The sequence below is a fragment of the Typopeltis vanoorti genome, chromosome 9 (genome assembly GCF_054136105.1).
Source record: "Typopeltis vanoorti isolate ZY-2024b chromosome 9, IOZ_Tvanoo_1.0, whole genome shotgun sequence".
NCBI lineage: Eukaryota > Metazoa > Arthropoda > Arachnida > Uropygi > Thelyphonidae > Typopeltis > Typopeltis vanoorti.
The window spans coordinates 59,661,400-59,675,589 of NC_143557.1; the positions used below are offsets into that span (position 1 = coordinate 59,661,400).

Consider the following 14,190-nt stretch of genomic DNA (forward strand, 5'->3'; position numbering starts at 1 on the left):
TTTAATTATCAACTCCTGAGTGACCTACTGCATCTCAAATTTTTTTAATAATTAAAAATGATTATTACAAAGCTCAATTTTATATAAATATAAAACTGAGCTTTTAAAATTTAGCATTTAAAATATAATTTTGAAATGCTAAATTGAGTCTACTTACTTGGGGCAGATACATGTGTTGCACTGGAAGCACCCACTAGTCTTAGTTGAGCATTTAGTAAAAAATCAATGTTATAATTTAAATTAAGGGGGATATTAAATCCCACACTGCTTTAAAACCGAATAAGAAACTCAAAGATTGGAATCAGAGAGTTTCATGCCGAAAAAAGTATAGTAAACTATAAAAGTATCGGCAACTATTAGCGTGAGCTAATGCATTTAGTCCAAGTACGTAGTACAAACTCGGGCAACTCGTAGCAAAGGTGGCAAAGTTCTGATCGCTATTCTTGGTATTTTCCATAATGTAAAACACATTTCCTAGGAAATGTATGCTGTTATACATTATGGTGGGAGGTCACTACCCAGACTGGTTTCAGCCTTTATTGAGGCTTCATTAGTGAGTAGCTAGACCAAAATACCAAGAATAGCGATCAGAACTTTGCCACTTTTGCTACGAGTTGCCCGAGTTTGTACTACATACTTGGACTATGTGCATTAGACCAAATTGTATTCTTATTGGTTAAACCAAAATATAGAATGATAGTACAACATGACAAAATTTCATGCCAGCTGGGGCGTCGCCCAGTTAAACAAGGCCCCCGTTGTTTTCGCCAGGGAACCAGGGTGAATAGCGAAAAGTCAGCTACTGGAACAAATCTGAAAATAAACACCAACTCAACATCACCAGAGTTAAAGATCGGTACTATCAACGTAAGAAGCCTGAATGGCAAAGAAATGGAGCTAGCTAAGGAATTAGATAAGTACCAGATCGACATAATAGGGGTGACTGAAACAAAAAAGACAAAAACTGGTGAGATCTTTCTGAGCAATAAATACAAAATGTTATATTCAGGCAATGACAATCAAGGAAAAGAAGGAGTAGCCACAGTATTCAACACAAAATATGAGGCTAATCTTCTTGAATGGCAGTCAGTCTCAAGTAGAGTAATGTGGGCAACATGAGAATGGGGAACCGGTCAATGAGACTTATTTGTGCCTATGGTCCCACAGAAGGTTCTACTAAGGTAGAAGTGGAGTTTTTGAAGCTTTGGAAAAAGCAACTGACACAATGAAAAATGAAAAGTTGGTCCTTGTTGGGGATCTAAATAGCAGAGTAGGAAATGATTGTGAGACATACAAAAATATTTTTGGAAAATTTGGAGAAAAGAGCAAAGCTAATAATAATGGCAAATATCTGTTGGATTTCTGCTCAGGACATGGACTGGTTATTACTAACACCATGTTCCAACATAAAAATGTGCACAAATTCACATGGAGAGAAGAGGCTAGGAATAAGAAAAGTCTCATTGACTATATTATTGTTGATAGTGATGTTTTCTCCCTGGTGCAGGACACCAGAGTGTACAGAGGATTTGAAATTGGAAGTGATCACTATTTAGTCTTGATCAGGATAAAATTGAATTTCATATTGAAAAGAATAACATGTAAGAAAGTTTTAAAGCGAATAAAAGTTGAGCAGCTCTCAGATGTGAACTGTAGACTAAAATACAGAAAGATTATTGAAAAGAAAATGAAAGAGTTTGAGAACAGGATTCAAACCTTGGAGATTCATTGGCAAACTCTGAAGAAAACATTGATTGATTCCGCCAGAGAGGCATGTGGTGAGGTTATGTGCAAGGATTAAAAAAATCAGAACTCCCTGGTGGACACAGGAAGTTAAAGAGGCAGTGAAGGAAAAGAAGAAAGCATATCAAAAGTTCCTGGCAAATAAGTCAGATTTTACTCTTACAGAATACAGAGACAAATGTAAGAAAGCTAAACAGGGTGTAACACTAGCTAAACAAAAGTCATGGGAGGACTTTGGCAAGAATATAGAAAATAAATATCGAGAAGGTGGCAAAATATTCTGGAGGTTGTTGAAGAAGCTTAGAAATGGAGGAAAGAGTGCTGTAAAAGGAGTTAGAGATGATAAAGGTGACATGAAAACAGGAGAAAAAGATATCCTTGAAGTATGGAGTAATTACTTTGAAAAACTGCTAAATGAAACAAGCAGTGATGACAGCACAGTGGTAAAAAACACTGACCAGGTATGCAGTCAGGAATACATATCCATACTAGAAGTAGAAAAAGCCATCAAAGGCTTGAAATGTGGAAAGGCAGCAGGAGTAGATAATATTCGACCAGAAATGCTGAAGTATGGTGGTATAAGAGTCTTACAGTGGCTGCACTGCATAGTTCAGAAAGCCTGGACAGAGGGACGAATTCCCGATGATTGGAGTAGAGCTCTCATAGTACCCATATATAAAAAGGGAAATAAAACTGCATGTGAGAATTACAGAGGTATTTCCTTACTGAGTGTTCCTGGCAAGATCTATGCAAGTATACTTGAGAAACGGTTGAGAAGAATTGTGGAAGAAAAGCTTGGTGAAGAACAAGCTGGATTCAGGCCAAATAGAGGCTGTCAGGATCAGATCTTCACTTTACGACAAATAGTCGAGAAAGCATGGGAATATAACAAAGATCTGTATTTAAGTTTTGTCGATCTGGAAAAGGCATATGACAAGGTGCCAAGAGAGAAGCTACTCAATACGCTGCAGTTATATGGTGTCAATCGGGCATTATATCAAGCAATACTTAGTCTTTATTTGAGTTGTAAGTCAGCAGTTAGAATTGAAGGAAGTACAGGAAGATGGTTTAATGTTAAATCTGGTGTGAGACAAGGATGTACATTATCCCCTCTGTTATTCATTATCTATATGGATCACATTATGAAGGAAAGTGGTATTAAACATGATATCCAAATTGGAGATGTTAATGTCAGCTCTTTGCTTTATGCGGATGATGTTATACTTCTAAATAAATCTGCTACAAGTCTGCAAGATTCTCTGACTAAATTGAATAGCTGTTGTAATAGATATGGTATGAAGGTCAGCAATAAAAAGACAAAGACAATGAAAATAGGCAGAATCATTGAAAATGTCAACTGTGTTGTGAATGGAGAACCTGTGGAACAAGTAAAACATTTCAGCTATTTAGGCACGATTTTTACTGAAGATGGTAAATTAAATATAGAAATAGACAACTGAATCAGCAAAGCTGGTATGGTGGGAAGTCAATTGAATAAATTCATATGGAATAAGAGAGAAATCAGTCAGAACACTAAATTAGCTGTGTACAAGACAGTGTTCAAACCAGTTTTAACTTATGGATCTGAGAGCTGGGTCAGAAGTAAAACACTTGACCAAAGACTAGAGACCACAGATATGAGAGTCCTGAGAAAGATTATAGGCATGAACAGATGGCATCAATGGCAATATCATATTAAAAACGAGGATATTAGGAAAGAACTTGACATTGTCAGCATCCAGGAATGCGTTAGCAGAGCTAATCTTAGGTGGTATGGTCACTTAAACAGAATGGGCGAGGAAAGATTAGCAAAACAAGTGTTCTCTGCCAGGTTGGCGCAAAACGACCCAGAGGAAGACCAAGATATAGGTGGATTGATACGGTACAAAATGCTTTAGACGATAGAAATATAAGATCTGATAATGTTGGAGTCTTGACAAGTAATAGACTGATTTGGAGGAAAATTGTAGATAGGAAATTAATAATGATGTAATTTTTTTCATGTAGTACTATCATATCCTGTACACCCCTTGAGGGTACATGGCAGGAATTTGATGATGATGATGATGATAATAGTCGCCGATACTTTTATAGTTTACTATACTATATTCGGCATGAAACTCTCTGATTCCAATCTTTGAGTTTTTTATTCGGTTTTAAAACAATGTGGGATTTAATATCTCCTTAATTTAAATAATGTTTATATCTCAGAAATGAAGCCTATTGGCTCTTTATATTTAATTCAATGTTATAAAATTCTAAACCACTTCCTTGTTGCAATTCCTGTGGTTTAGGAGGAATTTTTCCATTATTACAAAGCTTAATTTTATATAAATGTAAATTTTATATACTTTTTAAAATAATTTTTAAATGCTAAATTGAGTCTACTTACTTGGGGCAGATACATGTGTTGCACTGGAAGCACCCACTAGTCTTAGTTGAGCATTTAGTGAAAAATCAATGTTATAAAATTCTAAACCACTTCCTTGTTGCAATTCCTGTGGTTTAGGGGGCATAATGAGGTCTGGATTGTTACGGAGATCTAGTACCTCTAGATCTGTCAAGAGGTGGATGGCTTCAGGAAGAGTTATGAGACGGTTATCAGAAAGGACAAGTTTTTTCAGTCTACCACATCTATAATAAGCATTTAAAAATAAGTACCATAAAAAGCGTGATAAAAATTTACTGTAAACTTATGCAAACTTGCTACTAAAAATTATCTGAATAATCTTCATGATATTCAATGAAAACAGTTATAATATTACAATATAGTCAGAATTAACCAACCACAATGCTGGAGCGGTTGTCAGGTAACCAAAATATTGGTTAATATGGAAGATAGAACAAAAACAGCGACCATTCTGGGCACGAAAGCAGAATAGTGCATATCAAATACAAAATCATTACGAGAGAAAATGTTTGTAAAGTTAAGATGAAAAAAAAAAAAAATGTAATGCTTCAAGTAGAAAAATTTGCTTCCTGCTTTATCATTCTTCTTAGTGTAGAGCAATTCTTTCCTACTGAAATATACATGAAAAATACTGAGCTATTCTTAAATTTCTCATGTCAGTTAACATGGAATATCTATAACCACAACTTCATTATAATTATTATTTATATAATTTTAGTAATTATTAGTAAAATGCTACAAATAATAATTACTAAAATTTCTAATATTCACTAAAATAAAAGCTCATCTGTAAGCCATGTGCAGGACCACTTCTAGTATGTGCTCTGTTCACTATTTATAACATATATTCCGATGAAGATTATAAATAATAAAATTTACACTGATTGCATAGTCTAGTCTATAAAAATGAAAATAAAACAATGTGTGAAAATTATTGAGATATTTCTAATAAGTGGTTATGTGAAATGAGTATTTGAAGTAATATTGAAAACCATTCTAATTATATAAATCATCATCATCATCATCATCATGCATATCAAGGATTTAGGCCTAGCATGGCCTGTTCCAGCCTTAGAAGTCATCGTTGAATCATATAAGAGGATGCCCTGATTTTCTTTTTCCTAATGGCTTGTACTTTAAGGCTTGTTTTGGTAATCTTTCTGTTTTCATTCTTTGAACGTGTTCCATCCATTTATTTTTATATTTTTTAATTTTTTCTATTACTGGTTCTTGGTTTAATTCTTTCATAATTTCTTCGTTTCCTTTGATCACAAAAGAAACGAAGAAATTATGAAAGAATTAAACCAAGAACCAGTAATAGAAAAAATTAAAAAATATAAAAATAAATGGATGGAACACGTTCAAAGAATGAAAACAGAAAGATTACCAAAACAAGCCTTAAAGTACATGCCATTAGGAAAAAGAAAACCAGGGCGTCCTCTTAAACGATGACTTCTAAGGCCGGAACAGGCCATGTTAGGCCTAAATCCTTGATTATACGCATGATGATGATGATTTATATAATTAGAATGATTTTCAATATTACTTCAAATACTCATTTCACATAACCACTTATTAGAAATATCTTTATAATTTTCACACATTTTATTTTCATTTTTATAGACTAGACTATGCAATCAGTGTAAATTTTATTATTTATAATCTTCATCGGAATATATGTTATAAATAGTGAACAGAGCACATACTAGAAGTGGTCCTGCACGTGGCTTACAGATGAGTCTTTTATTTTAGTGAATATTAGAAATTTTAGTAATTATTATTTGTAGCATTTTACTTACTTCAGACTGTAAGTTGAGTGTGTGTTTATTTGTGAAATTTAATACATGATATTATTCAGAAATCATTTTTCATGTACCCGACACTATTCATTGCCAAGATTGAATAGTGTCGGGTACAAAAGCAAGAGTGTCATAAATGTTTCATGTGCAAGTGCAAAAAACACAAGTCATGTGTAAAGAGGGAGAATGAAGTGAGTAACATTTAATGACGTAAGAAAAGATAGCAAAAGTGTTGTAGAGAATGTAAAAGGAGCAAATGATAATGAATGAAATATTATTATTATTACCCCAAGACCCCATGGAGTCAAAGACTCATCTAGAAGGTCCTTTTATCATACACACACAGCTCATCATGCCATGCCTTAAACACACTCAAATTCTATGCAGACACCACTCTCTCAGGCAAGACATTCCAATCATTCACAACTCTGCATGCAAAAAACCTGCTTCTCACACCTTCCTTAAACAGCTTCCAGGGATGACCTCTGGTTCTCCCCTGATCTCCCAACATTGATCCTATAACAATCCCTTATTAACTTGTAGGTCTATATCATATCTCCCGTCTTCCTCTTATCCATTAGACTGTAAATTGCATCTTTTCAACCTCATATTTGACCTTTCCTCATATTTGAAGTTCCAGAGGTCAGAAACAACCTTAGTCAGTCACCTCTGGAGACAACTGACTTCTTTCATGCTCTCATTCATATGTCATTCATTAGTCAGTTGCCTCTAGAGGTGACTGACTAAGGTTGTTTCTGACCTCTGGAATGTCAAATATGAGTCAAATATGTGAAAGTAATGCAGATGATGAGGTGACAGTAAGGAGTGAAACAGTGCACTTACGTAGTGAAGGACACAGGACAAAACAGGAATTCTAATGACTGGAGAAACAACTGTCATGTGGTACATCAGGAAGGAGAATGAAAGAAAAGTGAATGGGAAAAGTATGAAAGTGCAAGAAACTGGGAGTAAGAAAAAAGGTATTGCATGCAGATTTGATGACAAGAGGTATACTTAATGAGAAAGTGATGAAAGCATGTTTCCCAGGTGCAGAGATCATGGATGTTGGTGAAGCTGTTAGTTTCCAGATGGGAAGAAGTGAAAAAAATTTATTGTTTTGGCTGGCATGAATGATTTGAAAGGGGAGACATATGTGGTGAGAGAAGATATGAAAGTGTTACTGACAGAAGAGAAAAAAGAGCAGCGAGAAAGTAAAGAGTGTATCTTCTGCCTCATTATGACAGGACTGAATTGAAAAGAAGGGCCATGACTGCAAATGAGTCAATAAAAAGATTGTGCAGAGGAATGGTATGCAGTTTATAGATGTATGGAGTGAATGTGATAGATAAAAAGACTTGTATCTGGGCTCAGGACCTGCATATGACTTGTTGATTTATCAAGTGTTTTCTTAGATTTAATTGTGTATTTTTAGTATATTATTGTACTAAAGCATTTTATAACATAATTTCAGAAATATTATTAGTTTTTATTACTCTTAAAAATGGTGCCAAAAACTCGTCGGAACAACGCAGTGACTAAAGCTAAAGTTGCTACTGAGGAGAGCATTTGTCCTGACGAACAAACGCACTGCTGTAGTGATGATAATAATTTATCTGAGGATACATTGACATTAGAAATAGCTCAATTAAAAGAAATTATTAGGAAATTAACCAGGGAATTGGAAAAGGTGGAAAAACATTTGACTAAACTTCGACAGGATAAGAAAAAGGATCAGAACAAGAACAGGGAGGAAAATACTGAACTTGATAATTAAAATATTAATGACAAGGTAAGTCAGTTAATATCTAAGAAAAAAGAGGTAATATGGTATGGTGACTCAATTTTAAAATTTGCACTTGCCAAGGGAGTCACCACTTCTATTCTAGAAAAAAATAAAAATATGACAAACATTATTGAAAACTAAAAAAGAAATGTAAAAGAAATGGTAGTTCTGGTAAGTACTAATAATTTAGGTGGTGACAAACATAGTATGAGAGAAGATATGAAAGGTCTGTTGGAAGAAGCGAGAAAGAAATGTGAAAGAGTAAAAATTGTAGGATTACTACCTAGATATGATAGCACTGAGTTAAGAAGGAGGGCAATGATAGCAAATGATTTCATGCGCAGGCTATGTAGAAGATATGGATGTGAGTTTTTAGATGTGTGGGGTGTGTTTGATGGCAGAAAAGATTTGTATAAGAATGATGGCCTGCACTTGAATTCATTTGGCATCAGAAATCTGGAGAAATTACTTCTTGGTATGAGACCTAATGCAGAGTCAGGGAAACTAGATCATCAAGAGAGGAATGGGAAAAATGTGTGTGAAAGTTCAGCTATGGTATGCAAATGTGATAAAGATATGAATGCCTTCGAACATGGTTATGTATGTGGCGAAGGAATGGAAAAATATGCTTTGGGTTCCGACCTTTTAACATGTTCACTGCCACACTCCTCGAGCATAGTTTTTTACCGCACACCAAGCACTTTTACTTCTTCAAGGTCAGTACAAATAATCTCGTAGCCACACAGTAATCGACATACAAGTATATTCGTAGTTAGCTTGTGAGGCTCATAGTTGGCAGCAAACGTGTTAAGTATGTTTGGGGAGGGAAAAGAGAAAATTCTAGAACAAGACCAAATAGATTGCATATCTAATTATCTATTTGTGTCTATACACAAATGTCAGGAGCATTAGAAACAAAGGGGTTGAGTTTGTTCTTTATGTAGTTGAGTATGATGTGGCCGAAGATTGTTGGCATTAGTGAAACCTGGCTATCAGAATCAGATATGGTAAGTAGGATCGAGTGTAATGGATATACTATGTTTAGGAATGACAGAAGTGACAGGAGGAGTGCTACTAATGATATCAGATGACTTAAGTCCAGTTAGAGTAGAAATACAAGAAAACAATGATGGTAACAATGTCCCATGTAGTGATGAGTTTGAGTCTATCTGGTGTGAAGTGAAGGTTAACATAATGAAATATATGGTGGGATGTTGCTACAGACCTGGCAGCTCAGTTGTAGGGACAAAGAAATGCATCGCCAATTTAGACTTATGGGTATAAAGCGAATGATCATTATGGGCGACTTTAATTTTCCAAACATTGATTGGGTAGAAGAGACCTATCATGATAAGAAAGAACAGGAATTTAATGAATTGTTGCGAGACAACTTTCTCAAGCAGCATGTGAAAGAAGGAACTCGAGGTCAAAGAGTGTTAGATTTGCACATAGAGTCAGAAGGGATCTCTGTCAAGAATATGGCTATTTTACCACCAATTGGTGATAGTGATCATACTGTACTTTCTTGGGAAGTATCTACTTGTATTGAAGCTGTGATTGAAACAGGCCACATGCTGAACTACAAAGCTAGAAATTATGATCAACTTAGGAGAATACTATCTTTGGTCCCATGGTATCAGTTAATGAATGGGAAAACTGTCAGCAATGCATGGGAATCTTTGAAAAAAGTGCTTGAATGAGGCGGTATCTCAATATATCCTTAGTGTTCAAAGAATAAATAGGTTGGGAGTGAAATGGATGTCCAACCTTATTAAGCAAGAGATCCACAAGAAGATGATGATGTGGAAAGAATACCATGAGAATAAGAGTGAGAGGAGTTATGAAATATATAAAGCTCAGGCCAGAAAAGTAACAAGTATCGTGAGGAAAGCTAAAACGGAGTATGAAAAGAAATTGGCCATGCAAGCTAAAGGCAATCCAAAAGAATTTTATCGTTATGCCACAAGCAAAAGAAAGAATGAATGTGGAAGAATAACTTTATTGAATTCAGATGGTACACGAGTGTCGGAAGCTAAGGAGATGGTTCAGTTAATGAGTGCTCACTTTGGTATAGATATATCAACCAGGTTTTTGTAGCATGGTGCACAGTGCTACTGCTACGTTGGATGATGAGTCATGAAAATGAGGTTGAAGAGCTGTTGCATAACCTGAATAAGAATTTGTCAATAGGGACAGATGGAATATCAGCCAGTTTACTAAAGGAATGTTCAACTGGATTGGCTAGGCCTTTCACACATTTCATGCATAACTTGAGTATCAGTTCAGGAATGATACTACAGAAATGGAAGGAATGTATGATAGTTCCATTGCACAAGGGTGGTGCAAAAACTGACGTGTCTAACTACCTACCGACCTATTAGTATCTCTAGTGTGGTAGTGAAGATTTTAGAGAAGTTGGTAAGACTCGCATACAAAAATGGGTAGACAAACATGCTATACTCTGGAAGGAACAGCATGAGTTTATTAAAGGATGGTCATGTTTTAGCAATATGCTCATATTTTATAACAATGTAATGGCCAAGTTGGATAAAGGGAATGGATACACTATGATAATGTTGGATTTTTCTAAGGCATTTGATAGGATACCACACTAAGGGCTGTTGCATAAATTGGAGAATATGGGATTGGAATATAATCTCTTTACTTGGATAAGGAGATGGCTGACAGACAGATATCAAAAAAGTGGTATACAGTGGGTGTGAATCTGCCAGATTTAAGGTAACCAGTGGTGTATCTCAGGGTTCAGTCCTTGGACCATTATTGTTCAACCTGTACATTAACGACATCAAGTAAAGTCTATCATCAGATGTGCAATTGTTTGCCGATGATGCAAAGATAAACAGGGCAATCAGGAATGCTACTGATATTCAGCAATTACAAAATGATTTGAATAGACTGGAAATCTGGGCAAACGAAAATGGCTATCTGTTTAATGTTAGTATGTGTAAAGTTATGCACTTTGGCATGATTAGAGTTCCAGCAGCATATTATATTAGCGGGGTTATGCTACAAAAAACTGAATAGGCAAGGGATCTTGGTGTATTGGTGGATAAAAATTTAAAGTTCAAAGGTCACATAGCAAAAGTTGCAAATACAACGCAGAGGCTAATTTTGCTATGTTGAAGCGAACCTTGACTGTAAGGATAAGGAAGTTATTTTGCCTCTTTATAAGGCTTTAATAAGACCACACTTGGATTATTGTGCACCGATTTGGTGTCCTGAGTTCAAAGAGGATAAAGAAGGCTGTGAAAAGGGTGCAAAGAAGGGTTACAAAGATTATATCTGGATTATGGGAATTAGATTATGAGGACAGATTGCGAGTACATGGATTGTAGACTCTGGTTAACAGGAGAAAGAGGGGCAATATGATACAGATCTATAAACCTTTGAATGGGTGTTATAGCATTTCAACTGATGAAATTTTTCATTATATGGAAGGCAGGAAGAGAACAAGGCAGCCATGGAAGTTAAAGTTGTTCACAGTCAAGAAAGGAGTAGGCTTTTCTCCCAGAGACCAGAGAGTGGATTAATTTGACCTTAGGGGCAGTGAATGCATCTAGTGTGAATGAATTTAAGTGAAGGTATGATAGCTGGTTTGGGTGATTTATAGCCTTCCTTGATGAGTTGACTCCCTGGCGGTCTCAAATAATAATAATAATAATAATACCGTATTTTTCGATAGATAACGCACCGTTATCTATACAAAAAATGTCTAAATTCATTAAAAATGAACATGCGCGGTATACATTTGAAAGGTATGAGAGGTAAATCAAATGTAATAACAAAACTAAGGTAGAAGTATTACTTAATATTTATTGAACATTACACTATTCAAATCCAAAAAAATTCTTCATCAGACTCAATATTAAAAGAATCAATTGCGTTAAAAATTTCATTTTTAATGCAATTTAACGGTATTTCTTCAGCTTCATAATCACTGTCACCGGACACCGCTGCATTCCCTTGTGCTTTAATGAAACCATTTCTAACACAGTTTTCACTTACAGCAGCCCAACTTTCTACAATCCACGTAACTATATCTTTATATGATGTTCTTTTCATCTGCCCTGTTTTGTTATATTCATGGATGCCATTCATCATCCAGTGTTCCCACTTAGCCTGCAAATTGTCATTGAATGGTTTATTTACTGCAAGATCAAGGGGTAGAGTTCTTTTGTTAAACCACCTAGAATGACAGCCAATTCTGCTGTCGTGTGTGCCCTACACGAATTCAACAGTAACAAGGGTTTTGGGTTGAAAAATGCCATTTTTCTCTTTCGCCACACATTCTCCAACCAAAATTGCATAACCTCGGAATTTATCCAACCTTTATCATTAGCAGTAACAATAATCTTTGGAATCACAATCTTTTGGAACGGTCTTTCTTTTGAAAATCACCATCAGTCGCAGTTTGGAACCATCTTCAGTTACACAGAGAACCACAGTAAAGTTAGACCTTTCGTGCCCTGTTGCAGTAACTGAAACCGCTTTTGTTCTCTTCAGATTCACAGTCCTAGAACTAGGCATGTCAAAACTTACAGGAACCTCATCCATATTCCCAAAGTGACAAGCATCAACCCCACACAAGTTTACTCTCAGAAACAAATGAAATTTAGCTACTTTCTCTTCCCAGTCGCATGGCAAATTTTGAAATTTTGTCCAACACTAGTGGAGGAGTGCACACTTAAATTGTTTCTCTTCATAAATCCAAAAACCCAAGATGGGTAAGCCTTGAAATTCTTTATATTATCGTTTTGCGCAATTCTTTTCGATTCCTGCAACATACAGACAGTAGATATTCTCATACCTTTAGCTCTTTCACTAACAACCCAATCAAACAGTTTCTTTTCTATGGTTGGACATAAGCACCTTCTAAACCTCACAGCATGTTTCCTTATATGTAAACATTTCAGGACTATTTCAGCCTCTCTCAATTCACAAACAGTATTTTCTCCAACACTGAACAATAATGTGAAAATTGTAAAATTTTGAATTAAAAAAATCGACCATTGCCTACTAGCAGCGCATGTGCTTCTAAACAATTGCCGTTCCTCTGTCTGTACTTCCTAACTCTACCGCTAGTTGGCACATGCGCGTTATCTATACATCAAAAGGAGTGATGAAAATGTCGGGGGTGCACGTTATCTATTGAAAAATGAGTCCAATGGGATGTTGAAATACATGTACACAAATGACAGAAGTATCGGCAATGGCCAGCTTGACTTGACCAAAATTAGCCATCAGTGAGACCTGGTTGAAAGAAAATGATATAGTTACTATTGTATTTTCAGGCAAGATAGGAGGAATAGGACAGGAGGTGGGGTATTGCTGCTGATAGCTGAAGAACTTCAACCAACAAAATTAGAAGTTAAAGAGGATTTTAGGTACAGGAGGAGATTTTACAGTTGCTGATGTGACAGAATCTCAAAATTGAGGTAAATGCTACCTACAATAGTTAATAAATAAATTTATAAACTATTGTTCTCATATTCACTGCAGGATATCTACACCAAGGTGATGTAGATAAACATATATTATTGATATATGACCTAAACATATATTGTTGGCATATGATGTAGATAAACATATGTTGTTGATATATGACCTAAACATATATTGTTGGTTGCTGCTAGAGACCAGGATGGCCATAGGAATATGTAGATGTCATACATTGGCAATTAGCAGGGATAGAAGCTACAAGTAAAGAATGTCAATAGTACATGAAAGTCGTCTGAAGGATAAACAAAGTTGGGATTAAGCAGATGAGTAGAGATATAAGGCAAGAGTTTTAAAATAAAACTGAAAATAAAACATTGTTCTCTTAACTAAGCAGGACAAAGTGAACCTGCCACCAAAAAAACACGTTTTTTTATTATGTACTAAGTAAGAGGAAAAATGACTATGGTAGGATGGCTTTAAACAGTGCTCATGGTAGGATGATGACAGAGGCAAAATAAATAGGTGAGTTGCTGAGTGATCATTTTACAAAGGTGTATCATCCAGGTGGAGATTTTACAGTTGCTGATGTGACAGAATCTCAAAATTGAGGTAAATGCTACCCACAATAGTTAATAAATAAATTTATCAACTATTGTTCTCATATTCACTGCAGGATATCTACACCAAGGTGATGTAGATATTATGCAGGAAGTTTAAATACATAGGCATTGGGCAAAAGATAATAATGATTGTGAATGTAATGTTGCAAAATGCAAAGTTATGCACTTTCAGTTGAAAAGGTTACATACTGTGTATCACATTGATGATACGGGATTGCAGGAAATTGATGAAGTTAGGGATTTGAGGATTATGGTGGATAGAGAGCTGAAGTTTGGAGGGCATATTGAAAAAGCTGGTAAGATAACTCAAAGGATCGCTTGGATGTTGAAAAAAAAGTGCTAACAAGTAAAGATGGAGGTTATTATCCTTCTTTA

The 14,190-nt window shown here is 35.5% G+C and overlaps 1 protein-coding gene across 2 annotated transcripts in view; it reads right to left on the reverse strand.

Moving 5' to 3' along the window:
- Nucleotides 1-14,190, reverse strand: part of fliI (FLII actin remodeling protein) — a 437,463-nt gene that overhangs the window by 289,567 nt on the left and 133,706 nt on the right. For both annotated transcript variants that reach the window (XM_090398141.1, XM_090398140.1), the window contains exon 11: nt 4,136-4,377. In XM_090398141.1, the coding sequence (XP_090254267.1) occupies nt 4,136-4,377 (242 nt within the window). The remainder of the gene's footprint in view (nt 1-4,135; nt 4,378-14,190) is intronic.